This window comes from Siniperca chuatsi, linkage group LG1 (genome assembly GCF_020085105.1).
Source record: "Siniperca chuatsi isolate FFG_IHB_CAS linkage group LG1, ASM2008510v1, whole genome shotgun sequence".
NCBI classification, from domain to species: Eukaryota; Metazoa; Chordata; class Actinopteri; order Centrarchiformes; family Sinipercidae; genus Siniperca; species Siniperca chuatsi.
In genome coordinates, this window is record NC_058042.1 from 37,794,432 (window position 1) to 37,819,885 (window position 25,454).

General features: G+C 42.5%; 1 protein-coding gene across 1 annotated transcript; it reads left to right on the top strand.

Moving 5' to 3' along the window:
* Positions 1-9,827: 9,827 nt before the first annotated feature.
* On the top strand, positions 9,828-14,254 carry LOC122877138 (cytochrome b-c1 complex subunit Rieske, mitochondrial). Its single transcript, XM_044198240.1, has 2 exons — positions 9,828-10,101; positions 12,742-14,254. Exons 1-2 carry the CDS (start codon positions 9,891-9,893, stop codon positions 13,350-13,352), a joined length of 822 nt encoding a protein of 273 aa, XP_044054175.1. The 5' UTR covers positions 9,828-9,890; the 3' UTR covers positions 13,353-14,254.
* Positions 14,255-25,454: the final 11,200 nt, after the last annotated feature.

The following is a 25,454-nucleotide window of genomic DNA, read 5'->3' on the forward strand; positions in this document are numbered from 1 at the left end:
GCTAAACCTTGTGAACCGTCCTAAGGGGGAAGGGAATGCCAGAATGGATCTATGCCACACAGTGCGGGAGAGATCTAATTGAGGGTACCGAGTGCACGGATGGTGCCAACAAACGGTTAAGGCCAGAGGGAAACGTTCCGTACCTGAAGGATGAGCACGTGAGAGGCTCACCTGAGTGCAAGGACTCAAGTGGAAAGGATGCAGGCTACGATGATGTAAGAGGCTCACTAAAGAGTAAGAGTTCAGTTGATCAGGAGAATGACAGGTGTCCTTTTTGTGCACAGATTACTCAGAATGCTTCGGCTGAAGCATCTTTGGGAAAATGAAACAATTCACACAGGGGAAAGAAATGCTGGCTGCAGGCCAGCATATCATGGCCCCTGGCAGGGAAAGTGTAGCTTTCATGACATTTCCAATCTGGCTTTGCAAATGATGCTGGACTATGCAAACACTAGAAATATGACTGACTTTTGGGTGTGTCAACAACTACCAACTTCAACTCACTTTCCAATGTTAACTGCAATTCCTTTCACTGCAGTGGAAAATGTATGACTGGTATGATTTGGCTGGAGAATTCAATGAAACTAGCACTCATCTCCCCTCCCAGACTCACAGAGAAATAGTTGATTTTGTCATATCCAGGTTAATCAGTATTATTGACCTCCAGGTGTCAATATCTCTAGTGTGCATAAGGTACTTAGTTTCCACACACAACACTGAGCTGTTAATCTATGACAAGAGCAGATAATTGTGAAATAACAAGTGTATCTCCTATGCTAAAAGTAATTTGAATTAAGTCTACAACCTCTATAAAAGTAACTCTGTGCAACTGTTTTGTCTACTGGCAGTCTAGGTCTATAACAGCATAACTAAGGGATGGCTCAGGACTCACCCAAGCCAGCCCTAACTATAAGCTTTATGAAAGAGGAAAGTCTTAAGCCTACTCTTAAATGTGGAGATGGTGTCTGTCTCCTGAACCCAAACTGGGACCCGATTCCACAGGAGAGGAGCTTGATAACTGAAGGCTCTGGCTCCCATTCTACTTTTCAAGACTCTAGGAACCACAAGTAACCCTGCATTCTGGGAGCGCAATGTTCTAATTGGGTAATAAGGTATTATGAGCGCTTTAAGATAGGATAGTGCCTGACCATTAAGAGCTTTTGTATGTTTCAAGTGTGAGTTAAAGGATAAATCCTGATCAAAGATAACTGAGGTTCCTTACGGTGGTGCTGGAGACCAGGGCAATGCCATCTAGCGCAACTATATCTTTAGATAATGTGTCTCTGAGGTGTTTGGGGCCAGGTACAATAACTTCAGTTTTGTCAGAGTGTAACATCAGAAAATTGCAGGTCATCCAGGTTTTTATGTCCTTAAGGCATGCTTGAAGTTCAGCTAACTGATTAGTTTCATCTTACTTGATCAATAGATATAATTGCGTATCATCCGAATAACAATGAAAGTTTATGGAGTATTTCCTAATAGTATTGCCTAAAGGAAGCATATATAAGGTGAATAGGATCGGTCCAAGAACAGAACCTTGTGGAACTCCATGACTAACTTTGGCATGCACGGAGGACTCACCATTAACATGTACAAACTGAGATCGATCTGATAGATAAGATTTAAACCAGCTTAGTGCGGTTCCTTTAATGTCAATTACATGTTCCACTCTCTGTAATAGGATGTGATGGTCAATGGTGTCGAACACAGCACTAAGATCTAACAAGACAGTACAGTACAGAGACAAGTCCATTGTCTGATGCAATTAAAAGGTAATTTGTAAATTTCACCAGTACTGTCTCTGTGCTATGATGCACTCTAAATCCTGACTGAAAATCAAATCAACTCAAATAAACTATTGTTATTTAGAAAGTCACACAACTGATTGGCGACTGCTTTCATAAGGATCTTAGAGAGAAAGGGAAGGTTAGATATAGGTCTATAGTTGACTAAAAACCCTTGATCAAGAGTGGGCTTTTTAAAAAGAGGTTTAATTAAAGCTATTTTAAAAGACTGTGGGACAAAGCCTGTTAATAAAAACAGATTGATCATATCCAGTAAAGAAGTGCTAACTAAGGGTAAAAGCAGCCTAGTTGGGGGATGGAGTCTAAGAGACAGGTTGATGGCTTAGATGAAGAGATCGTTGAAGTTAGTTGAAGAAGGTTGAAGCAAAGCAGTCAAAATATATATCAGGTTTTACAGTTGTTTCTAAGGTTCCTGTGTTTTAAGATAAGTCAGTACCGGTTGAGGGCAGGATGTGATGATTATTGTTCTCTAATAGTCAAAATTTTATCATTAAAGAAGCTAAAGTCGTTACTACTGAGGGCTATAGGAAAACATGGCTCAACAGAGCTGTGACTCTGTCAGCCTGGCTACATTGCTGAAAAGAAACCACAGGTTGTTTATTATATTCCTCTATTAATGATGAGTAGTATGCTGCTCGGGCTTTCCTATATGTTTTAAGACTATCTTGCCAGACTAAACGAGATTCTTCCAGGTTGTTGGAACAGCACTTCCTTTCAAGTTTTCATGATGTTTGCTTTAATTTGCGGGTTTGGGGGTTATACCATGGAGCTAACCTTCTTTGTTTTATTATCTTATTTTTTAGAGCAGCGATAGAATCGAGTGTCGTTCGGGTTGATTAATAGGCTTGAGTCAAAGATGGCTGCAACTCCACTTCCTCGGCCAGTGCCTCGAGGAATATAAGTATCAATATGACTGGGTGGAGTGGATTCTTTTAGGCTAACATATTCTTCACGACCCAGCCAGGTTTCAGTAAGACAAAATAAGTCAATATGATAATCTGATATTCAATCATTCACTAGTATAGCTTTAGACAACAGAGATCTGATGTTTAAGAGTCCACATTTAATTCTCCTGTTTTGTTGTGCTATTTCAGCGGTGGTAATTTTGTTTAGGTTTTTATGTATAACTCTTCTTCTGTTAAATTTTGGTTTTATTAATTTAAGCGGTTGGGGGGCAGACACTGTCACTAAGGAGTTTTGGGTGGGTTACTGCTCTGGAAGTGCAGAGAAGCATGTGGGACTGCAACTCTGCCTCCTGGTCTCAACTCTGAGTTGTCATGGTTTTGGTCCACTAATAAACTAGGCCAGATTTCTGGATGTGAGAGCTGCTTCATCCAAGTGGGATGAATGCCGTTTCTCCTGATCAGACCAGGTCTTCCCAAAAAAGTCTACCAATTATCTACAAAGCCCACATCGTTTGCTGGACACCACCTCGACAGCCAGCGGCGGAATAAAGACATGCGGCTAAACATGTCATCACTGGTCAGGTTTGGCAGTGGCCCAGAGAAATCTACGGAGTCGGACATTGTCTTTGCATATGTACACACCGACTCAACATTAACTTTAGTGACCTTCGATCAGTGTACTCGGGAGTCGTTACCGCTGATGTGAATAACAATCTTACTGTATTTTCGCTTATACTTATCCAGCAGTTTTTAATAGGATTCAACGTCGCCCGCTCTGGCCCCAGGAATACATTTGACTATGGTCGCTGGTGTTGCTAACTTCCCGTTTTTCAAAATCGAGCTGCCAATAATCAGAGTTGGTTTCTCAGCGGGTGTGTCCCTGAGTGGGGAGAACTTGTTAGAAACGTGAACAGCTTGGTGGTGAACCGTGGGCTTCTGCTTAGGGCTATGCTTCCTTCAGACAGTCACCCAGCCTCCCTGGTTTCCAGGCTGCTCGGGAGTTGCCGGAGGACAACAGGGCTAACAGGAGCTACCTCTGGTCGGTCCGCACCAGCTACTGGGGGCTGGCTAACTACAGCAGCTAATGATTGAGTTCCCATGGAGCCTAAAGTTAGCTAGCTGTCACTTTTAGCTAACGAGCACTTGTTCCAGCAGACCTCTGCCAGACAGCGCAACGTTAGTTAAAAGTTAAATTTATCCAGCCTGGTTCTATGTGAGAAAACAACAGCAGACAGAAACAGACTTACTTGTTGTTTAAGAGTTCCCGGTGAACTTATGGAAGCCATTGCTGTAGGTTTGTGGTGATGCCAGAGACTTCAGAACAGACAAGAGGACGGCTGGTTCAGGAAGAATGACGTTGTCACGGACTAACAGGCAGAGGACACCGAGATGGATGGTAATGTCTTTATTAAGATGACACCCAGAAGTGGAGAGTGTGGAGATAGGTAGAGTGGGTCTGGGGAAGTCACCGGAGGGAAGCCACAGGAGACCCGAGAGACCAAGGAGGAATGGAGAAGCCACAGAGGACTGGCGATGACACGGAGGACTGGAGAACACACGGGGAACTGGAGAACACACGGGGAGCTGGAGAACACACGGGGAGCTGGAGAACACACGGGGAGCTGGAGAACACACGGGGAGCTGGAGAACACACGGGGAGCTGGAGAGACACTGGAATAGTCTGATGCAGTGAGTCCTATACACAAACGAGGTTGGACACTGAGTGTGGAGAGTGGAGTGGTTTTATCCTGGGTGTGATTGGGGCTGATTAAGGGCAGGAGTGTAATTAGGAGCAGGTGTGGGTGATTACGGGCTGGTGAGGACATGACAGGCTGTGACAGACGTTCTCTCCTTAGAATGCAGATTATATCTAAATCACGCTCTCCTTGCCCCCTCCCCTCTGACCCCTCCTCTCCACGGCAAAACAGAAAGTTGCAACTGAAAACCAGTGACACTGAAAAATAACTGACACCATAAAAAAACTATTACTGAAAAATGAGTGAAATGAAGAAAAATCTGAACATTGTCAGTGAAAAACACATCATAAAACAAAAAATATCAAAATAAAATGAAATCATTTTTAATGCGTGTGTTTTATTTTTCAGTGGAACGTTTTTCAATGCCAATACAACTTTTTCCAGTACAAATGTTCAATGATAATGTTTCCTTTTTCAGTTTTTCAGTTTTTTGTTTTTAATGTTTTTTGTTTTTCCGATGACAAATTTTAAAGTCACTGTCCTGGCCCCATACTGAACCGCATCTACACCCACCTGGACAAGCCGGCAAGCACGGTGAGGATCATGTTTTTTGACTTCTCCAGTGCTTGCAACACCATTCGACCAGCCCTGCTGGGTGAGAAGCTGGCAGTGATGCAGGTGGATGCCCCCCTCGTTTCCTGGATTGTTGACTACCTGACTGGCATGTGCGCCTGCAGCACTGTGTGTCGGACAGCGTCAACACTGGGGCCCCTCAGGGGACTGTCCTCTCTCCCCTCCTCTTCACCTTCTACACCACAGACTTCAGCTACCACACAGAGTCCTGCCACCTTCAGAAGTTTTCTGATGACTCTGATGTGGTGGGATGTATTAGTGGTGGTGATGAGACTGAGTACAGGGCTGTGGTGGGTAACTTTGTGTGAGCAGAACCATCTGCAGTTCAATGCGGCAAAGTCTAAGGAGCTGGTTGTAGACCTACGAAAGGCCAAGGCACCAGTGACCCCGGTTTCCATGCAGGGGGTCACTGGTGCACCTGGGAGTACATATGGACAATAAGCTGGACTGGGCTAAGAACACTCAAATGCTTTACAGGAAGGACCAGAGCCGCCTCTATTTTCTGAGGAGGCTGAGGTCCTTCAACATCTGCCGGACAATGCTGAGGATGTTTTATGAGTTGTGGTGGCCAGTGGAGGCTGTTGCATGTCGGGGCAGCAAGTTGAGGGTAACGGATGCTAACAGGCTCAACAAACTGATCCGTAAGGTCAGTGACATTGTAGGAGTAGAGCTGGACTCTCTGTTGGTGGTGTCAGAGAGGAGGATGCTTGACATAATTGTGCAATATACTGTGTTAATACTGCTGTGCAATATACTGTTTTCAGTTTAAAATTCCCTATTTATTGATATTTATTCATACTTCTAATACTGCTGTTGTCCTAAGTGCTGTTTTCTGAACCCAAATGCAGGAACTCACGGAACAGAACTGGGTTTATTTGGACGGTTTTTATTGTGCAGATAATTGTAAGTGAACGAAGAATCTGGCGTGACCCGTGGCCTCCGTGGGGATTTGACTGGGCCAGATCGGAGACGAGACTGGCAGCGCTCCGGACGGAGACGAGGTGGCCTGGCTCTGGACTGGCAAGTGTAGTGGAGGGGGCTGTGCCGACCAGGCGGAGGATCAGTGAAGCCGGTCATGTAGTGCGGGTAGCCGGCAGGACAATCTGGCATCGGTAGTGTGGAGATGCCTGGTATATAAACCGTGTCAATCAGCGATGATTGAAGACAGGTGTGCCGGTGATCAGCAGCAAACAGGAGGCCAGGAAGCCAGAACAGAACACAGACACACCCACATGCACACACAAGGATGGACAGAGGACAGCCAGGAAACACAAGGAGAGACAGGTACACTGAAGCACACAAGGACTGGGGGGGCTCCGTGGCCCACCATGACAGCTGTGCAATATCCACCGTCTCATAATAATCTTAATAAGCTACACTTAACTTGACAGTTCATGCACTATTACTTACTACTTGTATTATTACATTGTATTATTATACCATACATACTTATCATCAACCAATAAATCCACTTTTGTACTTTATACTTATTTTAATTTTATACTTATATCCACTTTGTACTTAATTTATCTTACCTGTATTATAGTGTATTATATTCTGATTGCTTAGTTCTTCTATTCCTGTGTGCACTGACGTGATAGTGAGCTGCTGTAACAAAAGAGTTTCCCCTCGGGGATCAATAAAGTGTTTCTAATTCTGATTCTGAAAAGAGGACATGGCATTAAGGTCTTTTTCATAAATAAATGTAATATAAGATAAGAGAGACTTTATTGCCATCCATCTGTATACAGTGCAGTACATGGAGGAACAAAACTGTGTTTCTCCTGGTTCCCGGTGCAAAACAAAAAGAATGAATGATGCAACATTCAGTGGGAGTGAAGCAACTTCCCGACTACACATAAGGTGCAACCACAATATAATAATATATAAAACAAGGTACAAACATGCAGTGCAATATCCACGACAAAACTATTTCAAGACTGTGTTAAAACAGAAAAATACAATCTACAGTGTGAGTAAACGTAAACTGATGTAGTGCAATAGCAGCAGTAGCAATTTGTGAGTCCCTGAGGATATTTATGCATACAGGATATATATGTAGTAAGCTGTTGTGCCTTCCTGGTCAGGGAGGTGAAGTGTGCAATGTGCACACCAAGAAACTTGGTGCTCATGACTTGCTCCACGCAGGAGCTGTTGATGAGAAGAGGGTGGTGGGCCTTCCTTGTTCCTTCAGAGGTTTAGCACTATGAGGACAAAAGTTATAGTATCCAGCAACAGTACAGACGATTTGTAACTATAGTAACTTCAGAATGTATTTACCTTGGGGCACAGTGGCTCAGCTAGCAGCCACACACAACTCCCTTTCACTCACCTAAATTGCAACCACACACACTTACTCGTCACATAATACAATCGTTAAGATGTTCAAAACTATCGCAATTTATGGGCCTTTTTGATGATGTTGGAGTGAACGGACAGCCTTGTATTGTATTTTGACTTGTATGATTGACAGACAGAGATTGTGACATTCTGAGGCTTTTTAAAAAAAAATTAATCAGAGTATGTGATCCCTCAACAGAAATCTGTAAACAATTGTATACAATTGGGTTCATGAATACTCCATGATTACTGTATGTTCATGATACAATTTATATAGTTTTCTCTGGGCCCCTGCCAAACCTGACAGTGATGACATGTTTAGCCGCATGTCTTCATTCCGCTGCTGGCTGTCGAGGTGGTGTCCAGCAAATGATGTGGGCTTTGCAGATAATTGGTGGAGTTTCTGGGGAAGACTTGGTCTGATTAAGAGAGTGAGACTGCATTCATCCCGCTTTGGATGGAGCAGCTCTCATATCTAGAAATCTGAACGAGTTTATTAGTGGACCAAAACCATGACAAAAGATGCCGAAAAACTAGTGCATGCATTTGTTACTTCTAGGTTGGACTATTGTAATTCCTTATTATCAGGCTGCCCGAATAAGTCCATTAAGACTCTCCAGTTTATCCAGAATGCTGCGGCACGTGTACCGACAAGAATTAGGAAAAGAGATCATATTTCTTCAATATTAGCTTCTCTGCATTGGCACCCTGTAAAATCCAAAATAGAATTTAAAATCCTTCTCCTCACATACAAAGCTCTTAATGGTCAGGCACCATCGTATCTTAAAGAGCTCATAATAGCTTATTACCCGACTAGAACACTGGGCTCCCAGGATGCAAGGTTACTTGTGGTTCCTAGAGTCTCCAAAAGTAGACCGGGAGCCAGAGCCTTCAGTTATCAAGCTCCTCTACTGTGAAATAACATCCCAGTTTGAGTTTGGGAGGCAGACACCATCTCCACATTTAGGAGTAGGCTTAAGACTTTCCTCTTTGAGAAAACTTATAGTTAGGGCTGGCTTGGGTGAGTCCTGAGCCATCCCTTAGTTATGCTGCTATAGGCCTAGACTGCTGGGAGACTTCTCATGATGCACCTCTTTCCTCTCTCCTCCTCTCCCTCTCCATCTGTATGCATTTTTATCCCATTACTGCATGTTACTAACTCGACATCTTCTCTCTCCCGTAGTTCTGTGCTTTCTCGTTTCGCTCCTCTCTCTGTCTGTCGCTTTCAGCAGGTATTTCTGCCACCGGAGCTGCAGAGTCTGGATCTGTGGTTGTGGGCCACCTGCTGCTCCCGTGTTCCTGCTCGACAACTGCTACTACAGTTGTTGTTGTTGGCTTTATTACTATTATTGTCATTATTATTCCTATTCCTATTATTAATTTATTAAAATTAATATTAATAGTACCACTACCATTACATTATTACTATTTTAAAATTCTCTGTGGTATTTGCATTGTGCTCCCCTCCCCCTTCCCTGTCTCACTCAAAACCTCTATCTTTCTAAAACTCTCTTTCAAAACCTCTCTCTCTCTGGCCTCTCGGATGGCCGCCCACCACTAAGTCTGGTTCTGCCCAAGGTTTCTGCCTGGAAGGCAAGGAAGTTTTTCCTTGCCACTGCCGCCAAGTGCTTGCTCATGGTGGGATTTGTTGGGTCTCTGTAAATAATATAAAGAGTACAGTCTAGACCTGCTCTATAGGAAAAGTGCAATGAGATAACTTCTGTTATGAATTGGCGCTATATAAATAAAATTGAATTGAAGAGGCTTGGTCAGGGACGTGACCAAGAACGCAACGGTCACTCTAAGAGAGCTTTGGAAGTCCTCTGCAGGGATGGGAGAACTTGTCGTAAGGATGACCATCTCAGCAGCACTCCATCAGTCAGCCCTTTATGGTAGAGTGGCTAGACACTTGATTTGTTGGGTCTCTGTAAATAATATTATAAAGAGTACGGTCTAGACCTGCTCTATAGGAAAAGTGCAATGAGATATCTTCTGTTATTAATTGGCACTATATAAATAAAATTTAATTTAATTTGTTTAAAGTATTTAAATCTATCAGCTGTATGTCATATTGTGATGTGTACCAATGTTTTGTAATTTACTGCTGGACTGACTACAGCATGGTTTTTAGTTTTCACCTTTATTCAGCAATATAAGATACATACATACAATATCAGGAGTACTTTTGTTTTTTTGAAGTTTTTTGTCCTCAAACTATGTTTAGAACATGTGACACGACAAGCAAAATAATACTACCATTTCATTGGTAGTAAATAAAAGAAATGTACAGTGGTAAAGTACAAAAAAGAAAAGGGGTAAAATCATATTTGTAATAAATATAGTAATCATATTTTAAACAATATCAGGAGTACTGATATTTGATATTTTCCCGTGGTTTTAGTCACTAATACGTAATGTTACGTTTGACGTAATTACGCATTTAGTTACGTCAATTCGTTGCCTGCTGAGTAAAGGCACACAAGGTCGTCTAACTGCAGTTCGCCGCAAACATGATGTCCCTTGCTGCCCGGTCGGGGGCATTTTCCCCTTACATGCAGGCTACAGCGTTTGCGGTCGCCGGCCCCCTGAAAGCCCTGGTACCTGGAGTTGTTGTAAAGGGAGACAAGATTTTGTTGAACCCGAAAAAACTGTTCCTGTGCCGCGAATCGCTGAACGGTCAAAGCCCAAAGACAGGGCCTGCTGTGACAGTTAGCATCAATGGTAAGTCTGTCATTGAGTGCTAGCGTTAGCTGGCTAAGTCAGCTTTCTGTTGTTTTAACCTGTGCATTGAAGCTTAACTTCAAAGACCATGTGCTATCTGTGTACCGAACAGTTATGTCCTGTCCCATTTATGATTGATAAACACCACCCAGTGAGTTGGCCTTAACGTTAACGTTAGCAGCCGGCTTTTCCAGGTTGTTAGCTAACATCCTGTTAGCCTGGGTGGCTAACGAGCGGCCTACACTTGAGGTCAACATCTAGTAGAGATAATGGTGGTCTTATTCCGTATGTTTTGGGGCTGACAACATCTTTGTGGATCGGAACATACAGAGCTGGGACAGTCTAAAGACACATTAGCCGGTGTTCCAGTTCCTTCAGCGTCCCCATGTCACCCGTGACTTATTAAGTAATCAGTACTTAAGGACTTAGTATATTAAGTGGGGACCCCTGTTTTGCGTGTAAAATGTAAATTAGGTGCATAAAACTATTCAGGTGGATAATGATTTCATGTGTCCGGTATTTTACAAACACTGTGGTCATGGCTGTAACCAGACCAGCCCTAGGGTTTTGGGTGTCCTTCCTTATTTCCTGCATTTTGTTATATATTCTTATTATGATCTATGATGACAACTACCATGACCTTTGAACTGCTGTTTCCTTACTCTAAACTTGACCAAGTGGCAATTAATCATCAACAATCAGGCTACATCTCTGGAAACATGACACGTTGTCTCACGGCATTAATATGAAAGCTTTCCACCAGCCAGCCACTGTGAGACTGTGTGATTGTGAAGCAGCTAATCGCTAGCTCTTCAGTGTGTAAAAATGGGTCTAAAAAAAGATATAAATGTTGCAGGGAAGAATAGAAAAAAATGCTGATGCGATAAAGTGGAGGCAACAGGCTCTGACTGTAGTTTGGACAAACAGCAAAGTAACTACACATCAAGTAAGATCACCTGTTAAATAGAAAACTATTCTGCTGCACTTTTTAAAAACCTCCTGGAACAGTACAATTAGAATTTGCACAATCCTAAAAGGTTTTGCTGTATGAGCATGTTCACTTGTACTTCTGAAGTGATGTGTACAGGGCTGTCGCTCACACTTATTTACAGATTAACTTGCCGATTCTCTTCTTGATTAATCGATCAAGTGTTTGGTCTATAAAATGTCATGTGGATGGCCATTCACTGTGCATGGCAAACATGGGGAGCTTTTGATGGAACAGTTTTCTTTGTATAATCTGATGATACCTTTTTTTTTATACTAGGAATGCACCAATCCACTTTTTTAAGTTCCGATCCGATACCGGTGTTAATCATTTATCAAGCTCCTCTTCTGTGGAATCACATCCCTTAGTTATGCCGCCTAGACTGCCGGGAGACTTCCCGTGATGCACCTCTTTCCTCTCTCCTTCTCTCCCTCTCCATCTGTATGCATTTTTATCCCATTAATGCATGTTACTAACTCGACATCTTCTCTCTCCTGTAGTTCTGTGCTTTCTCATTTCTCTTCTGTCGCTTTCAGCAGGTATTTCTGCCACCGGAGCTGCAGAGTCTGGATCTGTGGTTGTGGGCCACCTGCTGCCCCCGTGTTCCTGCTCGACAACTGCTACTACAGATGTTGTTATTGGCTCTGTTACTGATGCTGACATTATTCTTCCTATAGCTGTCATTCCTATTATTACTAATTTATTAATATTAACATTAATATTAACCCCTCCCCTCTTTCTCTCTCAAAACCTCTCACTCTCAAAACCTAACACGACAGCGGCAGATGGCCGCCCAGCATTAAGTCTGGTTCTGTCCAAGGTTTCTGCCTCGTAAAGGAAGTTTTTTCTTGCCACTGTCGCCAAATGCTTGCTCATGGTGGGATTTGTTGGGTCTCTGTAAATAATATTATAAAGAGTTCGGTCTAGACCTGCTCTATAGGGAAGAGCGCAATGAGATAACTTCTATTATGAATTGGCGCTATATAAATAATATTGAATTAATAGGCTGTATGTCTCACTGTGTGGTTGAGACTGGGATCATTCTTTTATGTTTAAGGCAACATCAGGCTTGACTTAAACATGGCTTTGCTAACTTTGTAAAACAAAATCTAACATAAATATATAGATATACATTTACTGAATTGTTATTTATTATTAAACTAATAATTGTAAAAAACTTGGTAAAAAATCTTCAGTATTAACAGGAATTACAATTGTAAACCTTTAGACCTTTTAAATGCAGCAACAAATTGGTCAGGAATTAGAAAAAACAAAATAAAAGCATGCCAGGGAGCCTTGGAGATGTGTGATGGCGTCCTCTGGCGATTGTGAGGCGCTGTAGGATTGTGGCTTGTGACGTTTAAGTTTCTGTTTGAATATTACTGTAAAAACCCTATACTGCAAGTCAGAGACAAATTAAACACATCATTAAAATTAATTTGAAGTATAAATACAGACATTTCTCGCACATTAACAAGTGAATTTCAGGCAAAATACACACATGCACACCGACTAGACCGGCTGCGGATCGTCTCCGGCAGCCAAAATGCAGCCAGAACATGTAGAGCCAGATCCTGCTTCCATCGGCCTTTTGTGTTCACTCCAGTTTATCTATGCACTCTGACTGACGACCCATTTGTTTTTGTCTGCAGGCTGTGCAGGAGTCCGATTTGCCCACACAGACGTCAGGGTACCAGACTTCTCCGACTACAGGCGCCCAGAGGTGCTCGACCCCAACAAGTCCTCCCAGGAGAGCAGTGAATCCAGAAGAGCCTTCTCGTACCTGGTCACCGGCGCCTCAACCGTGGTGGGCGTCTACGCCGCCAAGACGGTGGTCACTCAGTTTGTTTCTTCCATGAGCGCCTCGGCCGACGTCTTGGCCCTGTCTCAGATCGAAATCAAGCTGAGTGACATCCCGGAGGGCAAGAACATGACTTTCAAGTGGAGAGGCAAACCGCTGTTCGTCCGTCACCGCACAGAGAAGGAGATCGCCACAGAGGCCGCTGTGAACATGGCAGAGCTGCGAGACCCTCAGCACGACAAGGACCGCGTCATCAACCCCAGCTGGGTCATCGTCCTCGGGGTGTGCACACATCTGGGCTGTGTGCCCATCGCCAACGCTGGTGACTTTGGAGGTTATTACTGCCCTTGCCACGGCTCGCACTACGACGCCTCAGGCCGCATCAGGAAAGGCCCCGCCCCCCTCAACCTGGAGGTTCCCTATTATGAGTTTCCGGACGACAACACCGTGGTTGTTGGATAAGTAACACTCCTCAGACTGAGCTCTCGCTGTACAACACCATGTCGGATACCAGTATGATAAAGCTGTACTCAATGCAGCGAGGACATGCTCATGTGTAATAATGCTGTGTTCAGGTGTCATTGGTTCTGCCAGCTGGGGGAAAACTGTTCACATCAATTACAACTGTTTCTGGTTCTCGTTCCTTCTCTGCAGAATCTCTCACTCAGTGTCACACTTGTCCCAAACATGACAGCACATCTACCAATGTTGGCAGTCCTCTCTACCTGTTATATTAAATGTAATGCAATCACATACTATTTACATAATGAAAGCAAGCGGGAGCTGCAGTGTTTCCTTTAACCTCTGTTTTTAAATGCAAATCATTAATAATATGGTGTCTCAGTTAAATAGGTGAACACTGGGAAGAACATGACATAAAACACCTGCTTATCTTAAGTTATAGTCCATCTCATTAGCAAAGAACAAATGTTGTGTTCAGGTCTGGTTAATAAAGATTTCTATTGTATTTGACAACATGGACAAAGTGTTTTAGCCTTTCTTTGCTTAAAGTACTGACTGATTGTTTAAGGTAGTTAAATAGTAGTTATAGCTGTTCATAGCAGGACTCAGTCATGTAGTTGTGATCTGGGATTGAGCACATGAACTGATTCCAGTGCTGAGGAGGTAGAGGTGTATCTGAGTCAAAGAGGATGTAGAAAGCATTGAGTTCAGGCGTTGTATGAGCTTTAACTTGCAGGATGTCTTGATTAATACATGCAGGTTTGGTAGCTGCAAAGAGTGAGAATGGAGACAAGAATGATCTCACCACAAATACAGCATGTCAAGTGTACATTTGTTCTCATTACCTGCATTGCATTGACAAAGCTGGGTAAAAATAAAGTGCACCCTTATTGTATGATGAATGGTTTCAGAAATGGCTTTAATGAGTAGAGTTACTGAGATTGATTGTCTCTGATTGGGCTTAAATGTTGGTTATTTCTATGACATAAATACAGTACATATTTGGTTTAGTTTAGTTTTTATTGACCTTGAGTATGAATGGACATTGTAAGTATCATTTTTCAACATTTGTGATGGTTAATGATTCAACTCTGGAGCTGTGGAACTTATGCAGTCTCAGTCTGGCTGTCTTAAAATAGATGAAACCTGTCTCTTAGACCCCATTTCAACTAGGCTGCTTAAAGACGTTTTACCCTTAGCACCTCTTTACTTGATATGATCAATCTGTCTTTATTAACAGGCTATGTACCACAATCCTTTAAAGTAGCTGTAATTAAACCGCTTCTTAAAAAGCCCACTCTTGATCCAGGGGTTTTAGCCAACTATAGACCTATATCTAACCTTCCCTTTCTCTCTAAGATCCATGAGAACGCAGTCACCAATCAGTTGTAAATAACAATAGTTTATTTGAGGATTTTCAGTCAGGGTTTAGAGTGCATCATAACACAGAGACAGCACTGGTGAAAATTACAAATGACCTTTTAATTACATCAGACAATGGACTTGTCTCTGTACTTGTCTTGTTAGATCTTAGTGCTGCATTCAACACCATTGACCTTCACATCCTATTACAGAGATTGGAATATTCAATTGGCATTAAAGGAGCCGCACTAAGCTGGTTTAAATCCTATCTATCAGATTGATCTCAGTTTGTACATGTTAATGGTGAGTCCTCCGTGCACGCCAAAGTCAGTCATGGAGTTCCACAAGGTTCTGTGCTTGGACCGATTCTATTCATCTTATATACGCTTCCTTTAGGCAATATTATTAGCAAACACTCTTTCATTGTTATTCGGATGATACCAAATTATATCTATTGATGAAGCCAGATGAAACTAACCAGTTAGCTAAACTTCAAGGACATAAAAACCTGGATAACCTGCAATTTTGCAGTTTCTGACAAAACTGAAGTCATTGTACTTGGGCCCCAAAAACCTCAGAGACACATTATCTAAAGACATAGTTGCACTAGATGGCATTGCCCTGGCCTCCAGCACCACCATAAGGAACCTCTGAGTTATCTTTGATCAAGATTTATCCTTTAACTCCCACATGAAACAAACTTCAAGGACTGCCTTCTTTCACCTACGCAACATTGCACAAAATCAGGCACATCCTGTCACAAAATGATGCTGAGAAACTAGTGCACGCATTTGTTACTTCTAGCCTGGACTATTGCAATTCCTTAATTTCAGGCTGCCCGAATAAGTCCCTAATCCCCAGTTGATCCCGAATGCTGCAGCACGTGTAGTGACAAAAACTAGGAAAAGAGATCATATTTCTCCAATATTAGCTTCTCTGCACTGGCTCCCTGTAAAATCCAGAATAGAATTTAAAATTTTCTCTCTAGGAGACTTCCCATGATGCACATCTTTCTTCTCTCCTCCTCTCCATCTGTATCTTAAACCCTAACACGGCAGCGACGGATGGCCGCCCACCATTGAGTCTGGTTCTCCCAAGGTTTCTGCCTGTTAAAAGGAAGTTTTTCCTTGCCACTGTCGCCAAGTGCTTGCTCATGGTGGGATTTGTTGGGTCTCTGTAAATAATATAAAGAGTTCGGTCCAGACCTGCTCTATAGGAAAAGTGCAATGAGATAACTTCTGTTATGAATTGGCGCTATATAAATGAAATTGAATTGAAGAGCCTTGGTCAGGGAGGTGACCAAGAACGCAACGGTCACTCTAAGAGAGCTTTGGAAGTCCTCTGTAGGGATGGGAGAACTTGTCATAAGGATGACCATCTCAGCAGCACTCCATCAGTCAGCCCTTTATGGTAGAGTGGCTAGACTCTTGATTAAAAGGCATATGAAGAACTGAGAGCTCTGGTCTGATGAGACAAAAATGTAACTCTTTGATCAGAACTCCAATCACTATGTCTGGCGCCACCAGGCAATACTCATCACCTGGCTAGTACCATCCCTACAGTGAAGCATGGTGGGGGCATCACCATGCTATGGTGGTGCAAAGCTTGTAGACACTTACCCAAGAAGACTCCAAGCTTAATTGCTGCCAAAGGGGCTTCTACAAAGTACTGAATCAAGGGTCTGAATTCTTAAGTAAATGAGAGATTTCAGTTTTTTTGATTTTTAATAAATTTGCAAACAACAAACATTTTCACTTTGTCATTATGGGTTAATGAATGTTGATTGATGGGCAATTTTATCCATTTAAAATTAAATCTACAACACTGCAAAAAGTAAAGGGGTCTGAATACTCTCTGAAGCCACTGTATGTTGAACTGTGTGTTTGTAGACGAACTGGCATCTTTTCATGATTAGCTAAAATACTCCTTGGTTACCGTGGCAATTAACTGAAGTTAATTCATTTGAAATGTATTGAACACCATCTCTATTTTCCCTGAAATTACAGAGCTGCTGCTTCTGGGAAATAACTGGGTTACTATTTGAATATTATGAACATGTAAAATCAAATGGAAAAAAAACATATGGGAACTGAATTTTACTGAACTGCAGTGATTAAATCCTACCTTCATGAAGGTTTTAATATTCAGTTTTTGTTTAAAGATTTATATTATTTTGTCCACCTCATTCATATCAATAAGGCCAGGCTGAATAACAGGAACACCTCTCAGTATAACAAAAATATAGTTGAACAGCAGCACAAACTACATCCCCCAAAGCAATCCTACAGGTGAATCAACACAAACTGAACATGATAACTTCATGAAGGAGGATTTTTTTTACTATTACTTAGAGCTGGGTGTTCCTAATAAATTGGTGATTGGATGAACTGAACTTAAATGTTATACACTAAAACACACCTTTTTAAAATCCCAAACTGTTGGTTTTAAACAGTTTTAAAATTAAGTTTGCAAATGTGTAAAACAACCAAGCACAACTAAAATCACTGACATCATCTGTTCTGTAGAGTTTCTTTATGGTGGAAAGTGCACACTGCACAAAAATTATATATTACCTTCAGGAAACACACACTGAATTCACAAAGTCACAAAATGAGCAGAAAATATTCACATTTTTATTTTGCCTCATTTGGGGCCCCCCTGGTGACCCCGGGTCCTGAGCAGACTTTAGTTCAATTCAATTCAGTTTTATTTATATAGCACCAAATTCATAAAAGAAGTTTTCTCATTGCACTTTTCCTATAGAGTATGGTCTAGACCTGCTCTAGAACGTCCATTCAGATGGAGAGGGAGAGAAGGAGAGAGGAAAGAGGTGCATCATGGGAAGTCTCCCAGCAGTTTAGGCCTATAGCAGCATAACTTAAGGATGGTTCAGGACTCACCCAAGCCAGCCCTAACTATAAGCTTTATCAAAGAGGAAAGTCTTAAGCCTACTCTTAAATGTGGAGATGGTGTCTGCCTCCCGAACCCAAACTGGGACCTGGTTCCACAGGAGAGGAGCTTGATAACTGAAGGCTCTGGCTCCCGGTCTACTTTTGGAGACTCTAGGAACCACAAGTAACCTGCATTCTGGGAGCACAGTATTCTAGTCGGGTAATATGATATTATGAGCTCTTTAAGATACGATGGTGCCAGACCATTAAGAGCTTTGTAGGTGAGGAGAAGTTGTCTTGTATTACAATTTTTTTTCTGATTGCTTAGGCACTGTCTTTGAAACTATAAGCTATTTTTGCAAAACTCTACACACTAACCACAAAACATTACACATCTCTTGCAAAACTCTTCAGACTCTTAAAAAAATGTGGTTTTGAGTTAATAGAGGAAAAAGGTTTTAAAATGTTCTAACACTCCTCAAACAATTAAAGCACAGTAGGAGAAAGCAAAAACATTTGTTAGAAAAAAAGAACAGACAAAAATGATCCTTTGTGGGTCTGGCCATCAGACTTCATCTACATCACATGCGATGTTGTCCTGAGCTAGGCAACGTGGAAAGTATCGCTATCGAGTGCCGTATCCAGTACTGGCATGACCCCTGATCCATGTCTCCATGAGCCTCCTCCATTACCTGTAGAAGGTATGCATTGGTGGGGCTGGCAATCATACACCTTCCAATGTCATGCAGAGAAGGATTCTTCAATAGGATTCAAGAACCAAGAGTATTAGTCTATTGTGTTTAATTCAGAATGTTATTAAATGTTAGTGACTATTTGTCCATAGGGAACAATCCCATACATAAATCTGATATGTGACAAATTATGTAAACTACATACAGTCAATATGTCTGTCTCACACATATATATCAAAGCTCATCAGACTGCATCCAGAAGCTGTTAAAAACTTGTTTAAAAAAAAGTCTTAATCAATAACATTCTGAACTCACACGAGTGAGCCGTCTAACTTCCTTCTAATCTTTGTTGAGAGCTTCACATGTGCATTGCTGAGCTTCATTGGTGCCAGCAAAGATGCTCAGCACAGTGACGTGATTATAAATGTAAGCGTTTGAAAAACTATCAATGAATAGCCTATGCAAATCAAGTTACGACCATATAGTGCCTTGCGAAAGTATTCGGCCCCCTTGAACTTTGCGACCTTTTGCCACATTTCAGGCTTCAAACATAAAGATATAAAACTGTAAATTTTTGTGAAGAACCAACAACAAGTGGGACACAATCATGAAGTGGAACGAAAGTTATTGGATATTTCAAACTTTTTTAACAAATCAAAAACTGAAAAATTGGGCAAGCAAAATTATTCAGCCCCCTTAAGTTAATACTTTGTAGCGCCACCTTTTGCTGCGATTACAGCTGTAAGTCACTTGGGGTATGTCTTTATCAGTTTTGCACATCGAGAGACTGAAATTTTTGCCCATTCCTCCTTGCAAAACAGCTCAAGCTCAGTGAGGTTGGATGGAGAGCATTTGTGAACAGCAGTTTTCAGTTCTTTACACAGATTCTCGATTGGATTCAGGTCTGGACTTTGACTTGGCCATTCTAACACCTGCATATGTTTATTTTTGAACCATTCCATTGTAGATTTTGCTTTATGTTTTGGATCATTGTCTTGTTGGAAGACAAATCTCCGTCCCAGTCTCAGGTCTTTTGCAGACTCCATCAGGTTTTCTTCCGGATTGGTCCTGTATTTGGCTCCATCCATCTTCCCATCAATTTTAACCATCTTCCCTGTCCCTGCTGAAGAAAAGCAGGCCCAAACCATGATGCTGCCACCACCATGTTTGACAGTGGGGATGGTGTGTTCAGGGTGATGAGCTGTGTTGCTTTTACGCCAAACATAACGTTTTGCATTGTTGCCAAAAAGTTCAATTTTGGTTTCATCTGACCAGAGCACCTTCTTCCACATGTTTGGTGTGTCTCCCAGGCAAACTTTAAACGACACTTTTTATGGATATCTTTAAGAAATGGCTTTCTTCTTGCCACTCTTCCATAAAGGCCAGATTTGTGCAGTATACGACTGATTGTTGTCCTATGGACAGAGTCTCCCACCTCAGCTGTAGATCTCTGCAGTTCATCCAGAGTGATCATGGGCCTCTTGGCTGCATCTCTGATCAGTCTTCTCCTTGCATGAGCTGAAAGTTTAGAGGGACGGCCAGGTCTTGGTAGATTTGCAGTGGTCTGATACTCCTTCCATTTCAATATTATCGCTGTAAAACAAAGAACGTGCTTTCAGTTTGGCACAGTTGGTAAATGCATTAGCTACAAGTGTTAATGGTTTCAGAGCTAGTGCTTCAAGAATCACTTAGTGTTTAAGCATTCCGCCGTAATGTGTGTGGTGTTAACTCACTCACAGGTAGCAGCACACACACACACACACACTGAGTCTGTGTGTGGGACCTGCACAATGACAAGTGGTCCCTAATACACTCTTTTCCTGAGCTAGTTTACGTACAGTGTGGATGTTTTATACACAGCTCATCAAAGACCTGCCTGTGGTCCTGCATTCAAAAACTTGATCAAGTAAAAGTACAGAGGTACTATCCTTAAGGCGCTGATAGTGGACTTTGGGAAGAAGTAGGGGAGGAACTACGCCCTCCTTAATTTTAATGGGTTCCCGTGGAGAGGGTGGACAGCTTCAAGTACCTTGGTGTCTACATCACAGAGGGCCTGACCTGGGCTCTGCATACTGACTGTTTCATGTCAGACTGTGTCACCTCAGACACTTCTTGGTTCATATCATATATATATCAAATTCTTGATATCCCCTCAAATACTGAGGAATTTCTACTCCAGCACCGAACAGGACTGCAAGGCCCTGCAAGGAGTGATTTGTTTGGCTGAACATACTATAGGCGGTGCTCAACCCTGCCTAAAGGATATTTACACCAGGCGCTGCAAGAATAAGGCTAGGAGAATCATTAAGGATCCCAACCAGCCAGATAACAGCCTTTTCTCCCGGCTGCGGTAAGGAAGAAGGTACCAGATACACCAGGCCAGCACTGAGAGGCTCAGGAAGAGATTCTACCTTCAGGCTACTAGGATCCTAAATGAGGTCACTGCTTAAGACTGCCAACCCTTCCTTACAACTACTATTCAAGAATATTTTTTACTTACAGTGCATCCGGAAAGTTTTCACAGCACTTCACTTTTTCCACATTTTGTTATGTTACAGCCTTATTCCAAAATTGATTAAATTCATTATTTTCCTCAAAATTCTACAAACAATACCCCATAATGACAATTTGAAAGAAGTTTGTTTGAAATCTTTGCAAAATAATGAAAAATAAAAAAACGAAAAAAATCACATGTACATAAGTATTCACAGCCTTTGCTCAATACTTTGTTGAAGCACCTTTGGCACCAATTACAGCCTCAAATCTTTGAGTATGATGCTACAAGCTTGGCACACCTATTTTTGGGCAGTTTCTCCCATTCTTCTTTGCAGGACCTCTCGAGCTCCATCAGGTTGGATGGGGAGCGTCGGTGCACAGACATTTTCAGATCTCTCCAGAGATGTTCAATTGGGTTCAAGTCTGGGCTCTGGCTGGGCCACTCAAGGACATTCACAGAGTTGTCCCGTAGCCACTCCTTTGTTATCTTGGCTGTGTGCTAAGGGTCGTCGTCCTGTTGGAAGATGAACCTTCGCCCCAGTCTGAGGTCCAGAGCACTCTGGAGCAGGTTTTTATCAAGGATGTCTCTGTACATTGCTGCATTCATCCTCGATCCTGACTAGTCTCCCAGTTCCTGCCGCTGAAAAACATCCCTACAGCATGATGCTGCCGCCACCATGCTTCACTGTAGGGATGGTATTGGCCAGGTGATGACCGGTGCCTGGTTTCCTCCAGACATGACGCTTGCCATTCAGGCCAAGGAGTTCAGTCTTTGTTTCATCAGGCCAGAGAATTTTGTTTCTCATCGTTTGAGAGACATTCAGGTTCCTTTGGGCAAAATCCAGGCGGGCTGTCATGTGCCTTTTACTGAGGAGGGGCTTCCGTCAGGCCATACAGGCCTGATTGGTGGAGTGCTGCAGAGATGGTTGTTCTTCTGTAAGGTTCTCCTCTCTCCACAGAGAAATGCTGGAGCTCTGTCACAGTGTCACAGTCTGTCTTGTTCTCTCCAGCCACTCCCCTTCACTCTGCACTCCCTTACCTGAGCACTAATGCAAAGCACCTGTCACCTCGTACACACCTGCAATCAATTAGCACTCCACTCACCTATAATACCCAGCTCCTCACCACAGTCTGTGTCCAGTCTTGTTCATGACTAAGGATAGGACGTTAGTTCCCCTAAAGTCATTAAACGTCTTGGACTCCCGTTTCCTGAACTAACTGCTAGTCTCTAGTACCCAGTACCTCGTCTCCGGCTCCTTCGTGTTCCTGTTCTCCGTGTGTGTGTGTCACTCCAGCTCCAGTCCCCGTGTGTCTCCAGTCCTCCGTGAGTCTACCAGCCATCGGTACCCAGTGCCTCTTCTCCGGCTCTTTCGTACTCCTGTTCTCCGTGTGTGACACTGCAGCTCCAGTCCCCGTGTATCTCCAGTCCTCCGTGAGTCTACCAGCCATCTGTACCCAGTGCCTCTTCTCTGGCTCCTTCGTGACCCTGTACTCAGTGTGTGACACTTCAGCTCCAGTCCCCGTGTGTCTCAACGTTCACTTTCATCGTACTTGTGCTGCAATAAAATATATCATACACTTCCTTGTGTCTCCGGCCAGTTCTGTCCGTAACACACAGTGACCATTGGGTTCTTGGTCACCTCCCTGACTAAGGCCCTTCTCCCCCGATCGCTCAGTTTGGCCGGGTGGCCAGCTGTAGGAAGAGTCCTGGTGGTTCCAAACTTCTTCTGTTTACGGATGATGGAGGCCACTGTGCTCATTGGGACCTTCAATGCTGCAGAAATTTTTCTGTACCCTTCCCCAGATCTGTACCTCGATACAATCCTGTCTCGGAGGTCTACAGACAATTCCTTGGACTTGATGGCTTGGTTTGTGCTCTGACATGCACTGTTAACTGTGGGACCTTATATAGACGGGTGTGTGACTTTCCAAATCATGTCCAATCAACTGTGGCTGTGAATACTTCTGTACATGTGATGTTTTTGTTTTTTATTTTTAATAAATTTGCAAAGATTTCAAACAAACTTCTTTCACGTTGTCATTATGGGGTATTGTTTGTAGAATTTTGAGGAAAAGAATGAATTTAATCCATTTTGGAATAAGGCTGTAACATAACAAAATTCTTTATTCTTATTCTGATTTACACTTATTTAATTTTTTACCCTGTATGATTATACAGTGGTGTGAGAAGTGTTTGCCCCCTTCCTGATTTCTTATTTTTTTGCATGTTTGTCACACTTAAATGTTTTAGATCATCAAACTAATTTAAATATTAGTCAAAGATAACACAAGTAAACACAAAATACAGTTTTTAAATGAAGGTTGTTATTATTAAGGGAAAACAAAATCCAAACCTACACGGCCCTGTGTGAAATAGTGATTGCCCCCTAAACTTAATAACTGGTTGGGCCACCCTTAGCAGCAACAACTGCAATCAAGCGTTTGCGATAACTTGCAATGAGTCTTTTACAGCACTGTGGAGGAATTTTGGCCCACTCATTTTTGCAGAATTGTTGTAATTCAGCCACATTGAAGGGTTTTCGAGCGTGAACTGCCTTTTTAATGTCATGCCACAGCATCTCAACAGGATTCAGGTCAGGACTTTGACTAGGCCACTCCAAAGTCTTCATTTTTTTCTTCTTCATCTGTCAGCCTCACTAGAATGCTGTATCAACTTCACATCTGGATCCATATAAGGTTCGGGTATTATGCAACAGATGTTGAATAAACATTCGCAAACAGTTTGCTCAACTTATCTCCACTAGGCCACTCCAAAGTCTTGATTTTGTTCTTCTTCAGCCATTCAGAGACCCCACAACAACATCCAAAGAAATGCAGGCCTCACTTGCCTCAGTTAAGGTCAGTTTTCATGACTCCACCATAAGAAAGAGACTGGGCAACAATGGCCTACATGGCAGAGTTCCAAGACGAAAACCACTGCTGAGCAAAAAGAACATTAAGGCTTGTCTCATTTTTTCCAGAAAACATCTTGATGATCCCCAAGACCTTTGGGAAAATACTCTGTGGACTGATGAGACAAAAGTTGAACTTTTTGGAAGGTGTGTGTCCCATTACATCTAGAGTAAAAGTAATACCGCATTTCAGAAAAAGAACATCATACCAACAGTAAAATATGGTGGTGGTAGTGTGATGGTCTGGGTCTGTTTTGCTGCTTCAGGACCTGGAAGACTTGCTGTGATAAATGGAACCATGAATTCTGCTGTCTACCAAAAACTCCTGAAGGAAGGAGAATGTCCGGCCATCTGTTCGTGACCTCAAGCTGAAGCGAACTTGGGTTCTGCAGCAGGACAATGATCCAAAACACACCAGCAAGTCCACCTCTGAATGGCTGAAGAAGAACAAAATGAAGACTTTGGAGTGGCCTAGTCAAAGTAATAAGAAATCAGGAAGAGGGCAAACTCTTTTGCACACCACTATATGTAACAAATAAACTTGAACTTGAACTAATGAAAATACATAACTAAATCAATGTCACATGAAGACAACAAGGTTCACATAATTACTCTGTCCTTCTGATGAAGCTTGTTTTATTAAAACCACAGGTGCTGAACACATTTTAGATTTAGTTATGTTGGTGAACAATTCACCAACTTCACTTTACACTGGAGTTCAGCTCCAAAGAGAGGCCTATACTTGGCAACATTCAATGGTTTTGACTAACACTGACTAACAGTGTCAGTAAACATAAGCAGCTCTGCACAGTTCATTAACAACACTTACTACTCAAGAGTTACTGAAATATTTCACTGATTCCAGAGAGTCCAGACAGAGAGGCTGATGGAGGCGCCCTATCTGTTCTCACTCCTGATTGTGTGTGAGTTCAACAGCAGCATTAAGTCCACATCTTCGTTTGTTGTGAGTGTGTACTTACATGCCTACATACATACATACGAGCCTTCTTCACCCTGGAAGCAGCTCACTGAGCTGTGCATCTCTGTGATGTGAAAGAGCTCAGATTAGAAACCGTCTGTAGAACCGTCCTTTTCAAGGCGACAGCTGGAGTTTTGATGGAGTAAGTCCTCCTGCCTCCCACTGTGTACACAGTAACACACAGCGCTGCACATTGAGATGAAAATGAGAGTTCAGTTAGAAGTGGGAACAGATATTTCATGACAGCACAATAAAGCCTAATAGAAGTTTCTCTTCTCTCTGCAGTAGGACCCTTTTCATGCTTGAGACAAGCAACTGCTGATGTATGAGGCATAAGTAGTCTTATTAATGCAGCCAGTCATGATCAGCACAATGCAGAGATCCTCCCCCTCTCACGGTGACGACTGGAAATGAGCACACATGACGGAGGCCCCGTGGCTCTGAGTACACAATCACTGTCCTTCATCATTTCCTTTCACACCCAGTCCCTTTATATCTACAGGCTGACTTATACCAGTTCACTGCACATATCTCACACACACACACACACACACACACACACACATGCTCTTTCCTCACTCATCTTTTTGGCTGTCATCTATGGCTCCCGAACATTATTAATTCACTGTTGCTCATAGTGACGAATCCAGAGAATTACCACCTGACTCTCTAGTTTCCTTAAGCTCTGCAAAACTTTTTAGCATGTTGGGACCACTGGCACTCCACAGATGAATTTGTTCATTTGTGGGACTTTAACTGAACTTTTATTA